The sequence below is a fragment of the Mesoplodon densirostris genome, chromosome 2 (genome assembly GCF_025265405.1).
Source record: "Mesoplodon densirostris isolate mMesDen1 chromosome 2, mMesDen1 primary haplotype, whole genome shotgun sequence".
NCBI classification, from domain to species: Eukaryota; Metazoa; Chordata; class Mammalia; order Artiodactyla; family Ziphiidae; genus Mesoplodon; species Mesoplodon densirostris.
Window position 1 is genome coordinate 39,752,543 of NC_082662.1, and position 12,048 is coordinate 39,764,590.

At 41.3% G+C, this 12,048-nt stretch overlaps 1 protein-coding gene across 3 annotated transcripts; it reads left to right on the forward strand.

Annotated features, from left to right (window-relative positions):
- Positions 1-88: 88 nt before the first annotated feature.
- LOC132483892 (cytochrome b-c1 complex subunit 6, mitochondrial) lies at positions 89-7,692 on the forward strand. Of its 3 annotated transcripts, none has more exons than XM_060089755.1 (4): positions 89-242; positions 3,510-3,536; positions 4,275-4,448; positions 7,471-7,692. In XM_060089755.1, the coding sequence occupies exons 1-4, from the start codon at positions 189-191 to the stop codon at positions 7,501-7,503; spliced, it is 288 nt and encodes a 95-aa protein (XP_059945738.1). In that variant the 5' UTR covers positions 89-188; the 3' UTR covers positions 7,504-7,692. The 3 variants fall into 3 exon arrangements, with proteins under 3 accessions (XP_059945738.1, XP_059945739.1, XP_059945740.1); XM_060089756.1 differs by having other exon boundaries at positions 94-242; positions 4,275-4,433; XM_060089757.1 differs by lacking the exons at positions 89-242; positions 3,510-3,536 and adding an exon at positions 4,053-4,162 and having other exon boundaries at positions 4,275-4,433.
- Positions 7,693-12,048: the final 4,356 nt, after the last annotated feature.

Genomic DNA, 12,048 nt, shown 5'->3' on the forward strand with positions numbered 1-12,048 from the left:
CCCATTCCCTGCCTCTGAGCAGTAGTACATGCCAATCGGAGCGTGTGTTCGCGACCACGACTAGTCTGCCGCACTTCCGGCCAGATCGCCGGATATCCGCTGAGTGACCCTTACAAGTCCTTCTTGATCCTGAAGTGGAATAGGTGCCGATGTAGCTGCTCGTGTTGAGTCCACAACAGCAGTCGGACATGGTGATGGAGGAAGAGCAAAGGATGCTGACCGGCTCCGGAGATCCCAATGAGGTAAGACCAGGCGAGCGACTCGACCCTCTAAGTAGCCCTGAGGCTCAGGACCGAGCCCGCCAAAAAACGTTTCCCCCGTAGAGTTTGCAGGGTCGGGAGAGCTGGTTCCCCCTACCCTTCCCAGGAGTTCGTCGAGTGACCTTGGGCAAGTAGATGACTAGGCTTTCTCTGGGCCTTGGCTTCCCCATTCTGTGAATGTGGTGAAGGTTTAACGAGAGCGAAAATGCTGTGTGGACTAAACTTTTGTAAAAGCAGTGCCTGTATTTTTAGTCAGTTAGGTGTTCATAGCCCCTAGTTTGTCGGGTTTGGGGAGCAAGCGGACCAACCCAGCCCTCGCCTCAGCTCAGGTCGGGAATCCTGCCATATCTTCTGTGGAGGTTCCGGGCAGCTGGCCTTAACGCTAGTTTCTGTGAAAACGTGTTTTCTTTTTCTTTGGGTGGAGGGAGGGGGAGGTGTCTTTGGGGACAGTGTGGGGATGTGCGGTATAATTCTGTGATAAAAGAGGGAGCTCTTTCCCTGACTGAGAATGCCAATGTAATAATAATGTATTGGCTGCTTAACGATTCCAAGTGCTTTGTATGTACTAAATCATTTAAGCCACACAATAGTCCTGTGAGGTAAGTATTAGGTACTCTTAGTGTTGCCATTTTACAGATGAGGAAACAAGCATAGAGAGGTTAAATATCTTGTCTGAGGACCCACAGCTAGTAAATATTGGAGCCAGGAATTGAACCCAAGCAGCATGGTTCCAGAGCCAAAACTTAGCCACAGTGTTACAGTTTTACAGAAGCCAGCTAGTTTTTTGTTTCCCATCATATTTCCTGTCTTTTCTTTGTTTTCTGGTCACTTCCTGACAGCTGTGGGTTCAGATTAGTTGGAAACTAGTTTATCCCATAATTTTTTCTAGTCTTATTATCGGAAAGAGGACCAGAAAGAAATGGAGCCAGCCTCAGGAAGTTCAGCTGGAAGTATACCAGAAAGTTAAGTAGGGCTCACCACAGCAGTAGATGAGGGAGAAGAAAGTAAACAAGTAGTCAATTTTAAAATAAGAAAACTGAAGTTTGTCATGAAGAACCTGTTCCTCTTGGAGACTGAATCTTTTTATGTAGTGTGACCTTGGTTTTTCTCATTGACATGAAGTTTTACATGAAGTAGTCTATATTCAGACTTGTATTCGGATTTGTTTTCTCAAAACATGCCATGATACTTTTGTCACAAAATTATCAAAGACATAAAATGATCAGTGTAGTAGCATTGCTAATAGGGAAAGGATATAAAGGTCTTGCTTCTAGGATGCTAATCCTAGAAGCTAATTTCCGGTTTCTAATTCAGGCAGAATGTGCTAATTTCCGGTTTCTAACTCAGGCAGAATGTGATTTCAGTTTTCTGGAAAAACTTTATTCAGGATGAATTTTTTTAAAGAGGTTAAAAAAGGGTTAAGAAACCTTGTTTAATGGAGAACTAGAATTTTACCTCCTAAGTAACATCTTCATGTTTAGAAGACATCTTTGCTAATTGTAAGAATAAATAGCCTGGGTTACAGTTGAACCTGCCCTACCCCTCACTCCCAGCTTTCATGAACTTTGGTCCCTTCACTGAAGGTCATGGTAGAGAATGGGGCAGATTGTAATGGAATTTTGAAAACACAGTGAAGGATCTCTGAGCTAGTTCTTTTTTTCTGTATGTATACCTTTTCTTTCCCTTCCCCCAAATGTGGACACATGCATGCACAGTCAGGCAAATGCCTTACTTTTGACAGGTTGAGTTACTGATCAGACTATGCTAAGCCACAGAGTTAGGCCTATGCTGTTGCTCCCAGGGGGAATTTTTTTTACACTGCTCCTCTTGGAAGGTTGTGCACCTGAATCAGGAGTAACAGGTAGGGCCTGATGTTTTCGAGCTTGTGAATGGAGTTGTGTAGACCTTTGGTGCACTTATGTTGATAGTCTACTTAGTGTCCTGGGAGCTCAGCAAGCCAAAAAGCAGTGACCAAAACTATCTTTAGTTAAGCTCTGGCTAAAGTAGAGTTTAGGTTTGGCCATTTTCATGTTCCCAATTCAAGTTCAGAGCCTAGGAAAAAAAAAATGTTAGCTTTCTTCCTAACTTGGTTTGGGGTGTGAGGATTAAATTTAGCTATTTCTGGTAATACTGGGACCTACCAGAATTTCGAATGAAATACTTAAGTTATGCAGATTCCATATGAACATCTGACAGCCTGAATCTTTTCAGAAAAAATTAAAACATTTAATGAGCATAAATATATTACATGTACACTACAGATACAGTTAGGTATTACATATAGCATAGTATTTGCAAAATCTATACATTAAAATTGATACGGCAGTTTTAATATGACAGCTTGAATCTATATCAGAAAACGTTTAATTAGTGTTTGTTATTCCTAAACTGGGAGCCCTTTAAGGGACTGTTGTGATTAATCAAATCATTACAAATATGAAAGTGCTTATAAACGTTAGAGTGTTGTGCGCACTTAAGTTTGTTGCTGATGAACGTGATTGTGTGTCCTTGTTGAAATATACCCAGGACTTGTTTTAATCAGGTAGGGTAAGGTTACAAGCATGGAGACAACTTTTTAAAAAATTTAAACTACTTTATAATTTATTAAGAAATAATTTAAATTGTATAATTGGTAAAAAGTTGTTTATATAAGTGGCCCTGTCTAGAATGATATTTATCACCCTTCTTCAAAGCATAACTAAGATGAGACAACTGTTTTTGAAAGAAGAGTTTATTATTTATAGTTCCCAAGAGAAGGGGGCAGGCCATACCACCCAGGGCCACATGGGGAAGTGCTTGGATCAATCAGGAGCAGAAGGAAAAAGGAATGAGTGAGGCAGGATAGGTGTGCTCTAGCAAGTTTAAGAGTGGATAATTACATGTAATTACATGGTGGGCTCTGGGCTTTGGGCTGGTCCCTGTTTGACACTTAGCCCTGATGTGATTAGTGCAGGGGCAATAATTGGTTTAGTGTAGGAGAGTTAGAGAAAGTTGGTTGTTGAGAAGGATTTTGGATTGGTCGGTTTGCGTATGAAATGCGTGCCCCCAGGCAAGTTGTTTGCTAACTCTAGAAATTAGCCAGTCCTGGGAGGGGCTGTCTCCAGGATTAGCAAGTCTCCTAAAACATCAAATCATAAAATACAGAAAAAGATTAATAATGTCTATCCTCAGTGATTATAACATCTGTATGATTGGGAATATATGTGTTATAAAATTGCTGCTGACATTAATTTTGTTTTCATTTTATAGGAAGAAGAGGAGGAGGAGGAATTAGTGGTAAGAGCTGTCTCAGGTTTGGAACCTTCTCAGTAAAAGAAAGTTTGAGTTTTACGAAACTCTAAGGGCAGTTTAAGGAGTCTTGACACCTTAGAGAGAATGGGAGTGGAAAAATCCTTTAATACCTCCTGTACAGTGTTTGGGGGGCGTGTGGGCCTGGGAAGCTGAGACTTTTCTGGGTTTGGGGCTTCTCCAGTCATGGTATCAGGGAGCAGAGTAGGATCTTGAAGGCCTGGTACTCAGTCATATGCTTTTTGTGGTTTAATAAAAATTCTAGAAGGAACCTTTCTTAGATTGTCCTTCTCCATGTAACATTGCCTTTCTAGCTGGGCAGCTGGGTTGCATAGGCCCGGCTGTCAGACGAGAGGAATTGAAATTCACAGACATTACATATCCCAAAATGCTGTGTTAACAAGTAAGGCCTCCTATAGATCTACTTCAGGTTTGGCCAGGTTTCCTTTACCACCTTGTTTTTCAGATAGGACTGAGGCTTTCAGTGCATACTGGCAACCCTGGAAGGCAGGAATGTGAAACTTTCCCCTACTACTTAGCATCAGAATTGAATGGGAGACCCCATTCTGCCATTTCTGGCGGCAGTGTGGCTCTGCCAGCTGGCCTTCTGCACGGTAATTCAGAGGCAGCACCTTGGTTTGGTGGTTGTATTAATCAAAGCTTATGGTTTGTGGGTTTCCTAAAACCCCCATTTTGGTTTTCTGTGTGTGGGTGTTTCTCATTCAGGATCCCCTAACAACAGTGAGAGAGCAGTGCGAGCAGCTGGAGAAATGTGTAAAGGCTCGGGAGCAGCTAGAGCTCTGTGATGAGCGTGTATCCTCCAGGTCACAGACAGAGGATTGCACAGAGGAGCTCTTGGACTTCTTGCATGCAAGGGACCACTGCGTAAGTCAGCCTAAGGTCAGGAAGGGGAAAGCTTACAGTGGCCAGGGAAGACTTGGTGCTGACCACCTTTTCATCCTAGAGGCAGGACAGTGCTGAAACTGAGGCTCAGAGAAGAGAAGTGATGTTCTAATTTACACTGCTAAACAGTGGGGAAACTGGATTTTGTATTTTTAAGTATGAAAGTCTACTCTTTAAAATAATTTATATCCTCCAGTGTGTCTTGTACATAATAGTTGGTACAAAAGTTATTTGTTTTGTTTTGTTTTTTTTGTTTGTTTTTTTTTTTTTTTTAATTTTTATTTATTTATTTTTGCTGCATTGGCTCTTCGTTTCTGTGCGAGGGCTTTCTCCAGTTGTGGCAAGTGGGGGCCACTCTTCATCGCGGTGCGCGGGCCTCTCACTATCGCGACCTCTCCCGTTGCGGAGCACAGGGTCCAGACGCGCAGGCTCAGTAGCTGTGGCTCACGGGCCTAGCCGCTCCACGGCATGTGGGATCCTCCCAGACCAGGGCTCGAACCCGTGTCCCCTGCATTAGCAGGCAGATTCTCTGCCACTGCGCCACCAGGGAAGCCCTTGTTTTGTTTTTTTAAGTAAACTTGTGTTTGACTCCCTTACATATAACAGTAAGGTATTTTAATAAATTACAGGGTAGGCAAAGTTCAATATAATTGTTTATATTAAAACTGATTGGGTGGCTAATAAGCATATGAAAAGATGCTTAACACCATTAGCTCTTAGGGAAATGCAAATCAAAACCACAATGAGATACCACTTCATACCACAAGGATGGCTATAATCAAAAAGGTAGGGAGAAATGGGTGAAGGGGGTCAATAAATCAATAAACTCCCCACTAGTTTATAGTTTAATAGTTTAAATAACTAGTAAAATAGTTAATGATCTCCACTCAGGCAACTTTCATAATTTATGCTTCAGCGATCCCAATTTAGGTATTTTGTTTTAATTCTATAATATACAATGCAAACACACAAATGTACATGCACACATACTCATACACAGGCTCATATTAAACACATTGTGATAGTTAAGGAAAAAATGTTTTTTGTTTGGTTTTTTTTCTGGCTGCACCACGTGGCTTGCAGAATCTTAGTTCTCCGACCAGGGATTGAACCTGCAACCCCTGCAGTAGAAGCACGGAGTCCTAACCACTGGACTACCAGGGAATTCCCTGGAAAATTTTTTTTATAAAGACAAAAATCCAACTGAGATTATACTGTCTAGAGATTACCACGTTTTCTGGTATATACTATCAGATATTTAAACAAAAATGAAATCATAATAAGCACATGTACATGTAAAATATTATGAAGAGGCATTATATTCTTTTCCATTGATATATATTCATATTTTATCCATCCTCTGGTTTATATACAATTATTCATACAACTTTTTTTTCAACATGATTTTAGTGGAAAGAGGGAACATTTATATACAATTCTCCATATCATGAAAAAAAAATGTGTTGGTGATGTGGAAAAACTGGAAACCTCCTATACACTGCTTATGGGAATGTAAATTGGTACAGCCCTATGGAAAAGTCTGGAAGTTCTTCAAAAGGTTAAACGTAGAGTTAATATATGACCCGGCAATTCCACTCGTAGTTATATACCCAAGAGAAATGAAAACATCTCTACACAAACTTATATACAGATATTCATAGAAGCATTATTCGTAATAGCCATAATTGGAAACAAAACAACTGATAAATGGATATATAAAATGTGATTTATCCATATAAAGGAATATTATTTGGCAATAAAAAGAAATAAGTACTTTACTCAAAAAATTAAACATAGTACCATATGATCCAGCAATTCCACTTTTTGGTTTACACCCAAAAGAATTGAGACTCTGTTCAGGGACTTGAATAGATATTTGTGCACACATGTTCACATTCATAACATTCACAATAGCCAAAAGGTGGGTGCAACCCAAGTGTCCATTGGTGGGATGGATAAACAAAATGTGGTATACACATATAATGGAATATTATTGAGCCTTAAATGGAAGGAAACTGACACATGCTATAACATGGGTGAACCTTGAAAACATGCTAAGTGAAATAAACCAAACACAAAAGAACAAATATCATTCCATTTATATGAGGCATCTAGAGTAGTCAGATTGATTGAGACAGAAAATTGAATAGTAGTTGCCAGGGGTTGGAGGGAGGGGGAAATGGGAATTATTATTTAATGGGTACGGAGTTTCAGTTGGGAAAAATGAAAAAGCTCTGGAAGTTGATGGTTGCAGAACAGTGTGACTTACTGAATGCCACAGAAATGGATAGGTTAAAATGGCTAAAATGGTAAATGTTATATTATTTAAATACTTTTACGAGGCAACACTAGGTTAAGATCTGGGAGTGAGACAAACATAGTCCCATTCTACACTGAGTTATAAGCCGGCAGAGGCAGAAGTAGAACGGTTAGTAAACGGTAAATCTCTTGGGTGTAACCTCAGGATGGCCTTTACTGACCCTTCTATTTAAAGTTGCTATTCCCTCCCCCCGCCCCTATTTTATTTTCCTCATAGCATTTATCACTATCAAAGTATATATATATTATATTTCTCATTGTTCTCTAAGTTCCAGAGGAGACAGAGATATTGTCTTGTTTACCGTTGTGACTCATTCAGCACCTAGAACAGTACCTGGCATACAGTAGATGTTTTATAAATATTTGTTGAATTAATAAGCACTGTGATATGGGAGGCATAAGTTTCTGTGGGGAAGACAGGAGGGACAGGAGCTTGTTAGAGACAGCTTGCAGGAAATAACATGTAAGTTTAGATTTTGAAGGAAAATTAAAAGATGAAAAAGTGAGAAAGAGAGTTCGGTTAGAAGGGAGCTAGGATTCAGGTCATTGAAGGGAGTTCACTAGGGCTCACGGAGGGTGTGGGGGTGTCAGAAGGCAAGTGGTGGGAGGAGAGGCAGTACTGTTCCAGGTTATGAAGGCCCTTGGAACTCATGACATTAGAGATACGAGTTGATGACATCCTTTTCTTTCCCCCATCTAGGTGGCCCACAAACTCTTTAACAGCTTGAAGTAAGTGTGCAGATTCGTTCACCCCAGCCTTCATCACCCGGTCTTCGGGATATTTCCTTATGGTTTTGAACATGCCATTTGTTTCTTATTTATGTAACTAAGTTCATGTGAACCTCAAGGATTTTTGGCTTAGGCAGGTAACTTCTGTGTGATTATCAATGATTCCATCTTAATAAAGTCCAGTGATCAGCAATCTTGCCTCTGTCCTTTTTTTTTAATTTAAAATTTTCAAGCATAAGAATAGACAGAATAATAATTAACCCCCATGTACCCATTACCTAGCAAGTATATCTCTCCTAATGATAGGACTTATAAAAATTTAATCTTGGTGCCATTATCACACTTTAAATTAACAGTAATTGCTTCATATTATTAAATACTCAGTTCATATGAATGTTTCTTTTATCTCAAAAGTGTCTTTTGACAGTTTTTGGTCTCAGTGTCCAATAAGATTGCTTTTCTTCCTTCTTCCCTCCCCTCCCCTTCCCTCCCCTTCCCCTTTTTCTTTTTTGAAATCTATAGATGGTTCATTTCATTTCGTTTTTTGGCACGTGGGATCTTTGTTCCCCTACCAGGGATTGAACCTGTGCCCCCTGCATTGGGAGCGCAGAGTCTTAACCACTGGACCACCAGGGAAATCCCCAAGATTGCTTTTCTTTAAAAAATTTTTTTGGGGGGCTTCCCTGGTAGCGCAGTGGTTAAGAATCCACCTGCCAATGCAGGGGACACAGGTTAGAGCCCTGGTCCGGGAAGATCCCACATGCCGTGGAGCAACTGAGCCCGTGTGCCACAACTACTGAGCCTGTGCTCTAGGGCCTGTGTGCCACAGCTACTGAAGCCCGTGTGCCTAGAGCCCGTGCTCCGCAACAAGAGAAGCCACGGCAATGAGGAGCCCACACACCACAACGAAGAGTAGCCCCCGCTCGCCACAACTAGAGAAAGCCTGCGCGCAGCAATGAAGACTGAACGCAGCTAAAATAAATAAATTTATTTATTTATTTTTTAATTTTTTAAGGGGGAGGGGAGAGGGGTACTGGAGTCAAAGCAGGGTGAGAAAAGAGCGCCTGGCTAGGCGGTGCTGACAATGGAAGATTTATTCCATACATACACGGGGAATTGATCCAATAAGTAAATATATTGAAGATAACGAGAGCTAGCAGAGAATGGAGTTACAAATATTGAAAAGGATAAAACCAGAATGAAGCTTGCAGTGTTATTTGTATGAACTAAATAAATACAGGTTTCAATTTTAGTAAATACAGATGCCAATTTGTGTACGTAGGGAGTATATGCATTCCCTACCTTGGCCCACAAAGGGCTTCATTCTCCAGTAAAAGGAACCAGGGCTTCTTGGAGAAATGGGTGATTCCAGGGCTGGGATGGGGAAAGTATAAGATGAGCCTGAGCATTTGTTCCAGAAAGAAGGAAGTGCTCAAAGAATGATAGGAACATATCAAGAGTATAGCCAAATCTGGGACGATTTGAGCATCAAAATATATAATGAAAGTACTGGATTGTAACTCATTGAATAAAACAAATCCATGAGCCATACTAATGAATGAATCAACTGAAAGTTTGGTGAGAAGGGGATACATATTAATTACAAAAGAAGAAAGTACACTAGAAGACACGCAGACAGCTTAGATGAAAGCTGGCATCACCAATAATGGGACAAGTAATATAGGAAGAACACAGCATCACCAGGATTTCTGCGAGAAATAGATAAGATGAATCCAACCAGATAAATCAAATTGAGGGACATTCTATAAAATTGTTCACTGTACAAAATAATCCTTAACTTGTGTCAAGGGCGTGACAGTCAAGGAAAGACTGCAGAACCATTTCAGATAGGAGACAAGACATGCAACGTGATTCTAACCTGGATCCTTTTGTTGTTAAGGATTATTGAGACAATTGGTTAAAACTTAAATGGAGTCTGAAAGTTGTCAATGATGTATCAATGTTAAAGTTTGAAATTATTAAAAATAAACCACAATAAGTTCCAAACGTGTAGAACAGAGGCCAGTTTCAGACTTAAAGCAACAGCTAGTGCTGTGAGCCATCCATAAGCTTATGTCTAGTGTTAGGACATGGCATATTTCCCCATAAAAACAGTAAATAGTGATGAGGCTCCAAAGTATCGCTAATAAGGTATGTTGCCCAAGGGATAGGAAAAATGTTGCCTGTTCCAACTGGGGAGACAGGCTAGGTCAGCACTCTCCAATAGAACAGTGTGCAATGATGGCAAAGTTCTGTATTGTCCAATATGCTAATGTGGCTAATGAGACTGAGGTACTGAGTTTTAAATTTTATTTAATTATAATTAAATTTGAATTAATGTATATTCAATAGTCTTGTGTGGCTAGTGGTTATCATATTAGACAGCAGAGGACTAGGAGTTGCAAACAACTACCTGAGTGATAACTGAGGGAAGCAGGCCCTGCAGACATCAGAAAATTGCCTTTTCACTGCAGTCAACTGTTGCTATGTGGAAATGCACAGCCACTGTTGCCAGGTCAGTTGTTTTATGTGAAATCTCCCAATTTTTAAATGTGGACAACCAACTTTTTGAAAGCATTAGGCCAAATAAAACACATCTATGGGCTGGCTTTGGCTCACTAGTTTGCAATCTCTGGTTGCACATGAGAAAGACCTATATGTAAACAGTCATACACAGAAAGTCAGCCATGCCAGAAATGAGTGCCTTGTGCTTCAGAAGTAATCAGCATACTGATATTCACTATAGCCTGCAATACTGAGGCTTCATAGACAAACATGGCAATGGAGCGTCTGAGAAGCTGAAGGATTATGTTTGTAAAAATGGGGCAAAGGGCCACTTTAACCTAGAAGCTCTTTCTTTTTTTTTTTTTTTTGCGGTATGCGGGCCTCTCACTGTTGTGGCCTCTCCCGTTGCGGAGCACAGGCTCTGGACGCGCAGGCTCAGCGGCCATGGCTCACGGGCCCAGCTGCTCCGCGGCATGTGGGATCTTCCCAGACCGGGGCACGAACCCGTGTCCCCTGCATCGGCAGGTGGACTCTCAACCACTGCGCCACCAGGGAAGCCCCCCTAGAAGCTCTTTCAACCTATTGTCCTAGCTACAGGGATGGCCAGCATTTTCCAGCCATTTCTGACTTAGAACCCATTTCACGGTGATGTATAATCTTCACAAATACCTATATACATGGTGCTATTATATTTGTTGTATGTAATCTGATCATTTTCAAACATCTATTAAATTTTCAAACATACAGCAAAGCTGAAATTTTACAGTGAACAGCCCTAAACTCATTACTCAGATTTTAGCGAATATTTAGCAAAGTGCTGCTAGTTTTATCATAAAGAGGAGGGAATTACCAGAGAGAAAGCTCTGAATTCTGCTTAGAGGATGCTTAAGTCTGTTGCTGAATACTAAGCTGCAAATGAATAGAATGAAACTCCATGTAGCCAGGCAAAGAACTACTGGGTAGCTGTAAAAATAATTCCCAAAGCTGTAAGCAGAGGGTTAGGAGATGTTTGAGGTGGGGTTTTTTTTTTGGTAATTCTATTTATTTATTTATTTTTGTCTGCGTTGCGTTTTCCTTGCTGCACACGGGCTTTCTCTAGTTGTGGCGAGTGGGGGCTACTCTTTGTTGCGGTAGGCGGGCTTCTCATTGTGGTGGCTTCTCTTGTTCCGGACCACGGGCTCTAGGCGCATGGGCTTCAGTAGTTGTGGCTGGCAGGCTCAGCAGTTGTGGTTTGTGGGCTTAGTTGCTCTGCAGCATGTGGGATCCTCCCAGACCAGGGATCGAACCTGTGACCCCTGCGTTGGCAGGCAGACTCCTAACCACTGTGCCACAGGGAAGTCCCCGAGATGTTTGAGTTTGACCAGCTAGAATTCCTGTTGAACTTGCACCTCAGCAGTAGGGCTAAAACTAGCCATAGAGAGAGGCTACTCAAGATAGGGTATAACTAATCTTAAAAAAAGGAACCTTAAAAGGATCAAGCTGATTCACAAACAAACAAACAAAACCCTGACTGCCTGCCAGAACAAACTCCAAGACATTTTAAAGAAGACAACAAAATCCAGCCTTTAACAATGTAAATTTCACAATACCAAGCACTCAGTAAAAAAAAACTGCTTGACATGCAAAGAAGCAGGTAAATGTGACCAGGAAAAAAAAAATAGTCGATAAACAAACTCCTGGGCATATAGCCAGAGAAAACTATAATTCATTTATATTTTATTTTTGGCTGCGTTGGGTCTTTGTTGCTGCATGCAGCCTTTCTCTAGTTGTGGCGAGCAGGGCTTCTCTTGTGGAGCACGGGCTCTAGGCGCATGGGCTTCAGTAGTTGTGGCACACGGGCTCAGTAGTTGTGGAGCATGGGCTTAGTTGCTCCGCGGCACGTGGAATCTTCCCAGACCAGGGCTAGAACCTGTGTCCCCTGCATTGGCAGGCGGATTCTTAACCACTGTGCCACCGGGGAAGTCCCAAAAACTATAATTCAAAAAGATACATGAACCTCAGTGTTCACTGCAGCAATATTTACAATAGCCAAGACATGGAAGTA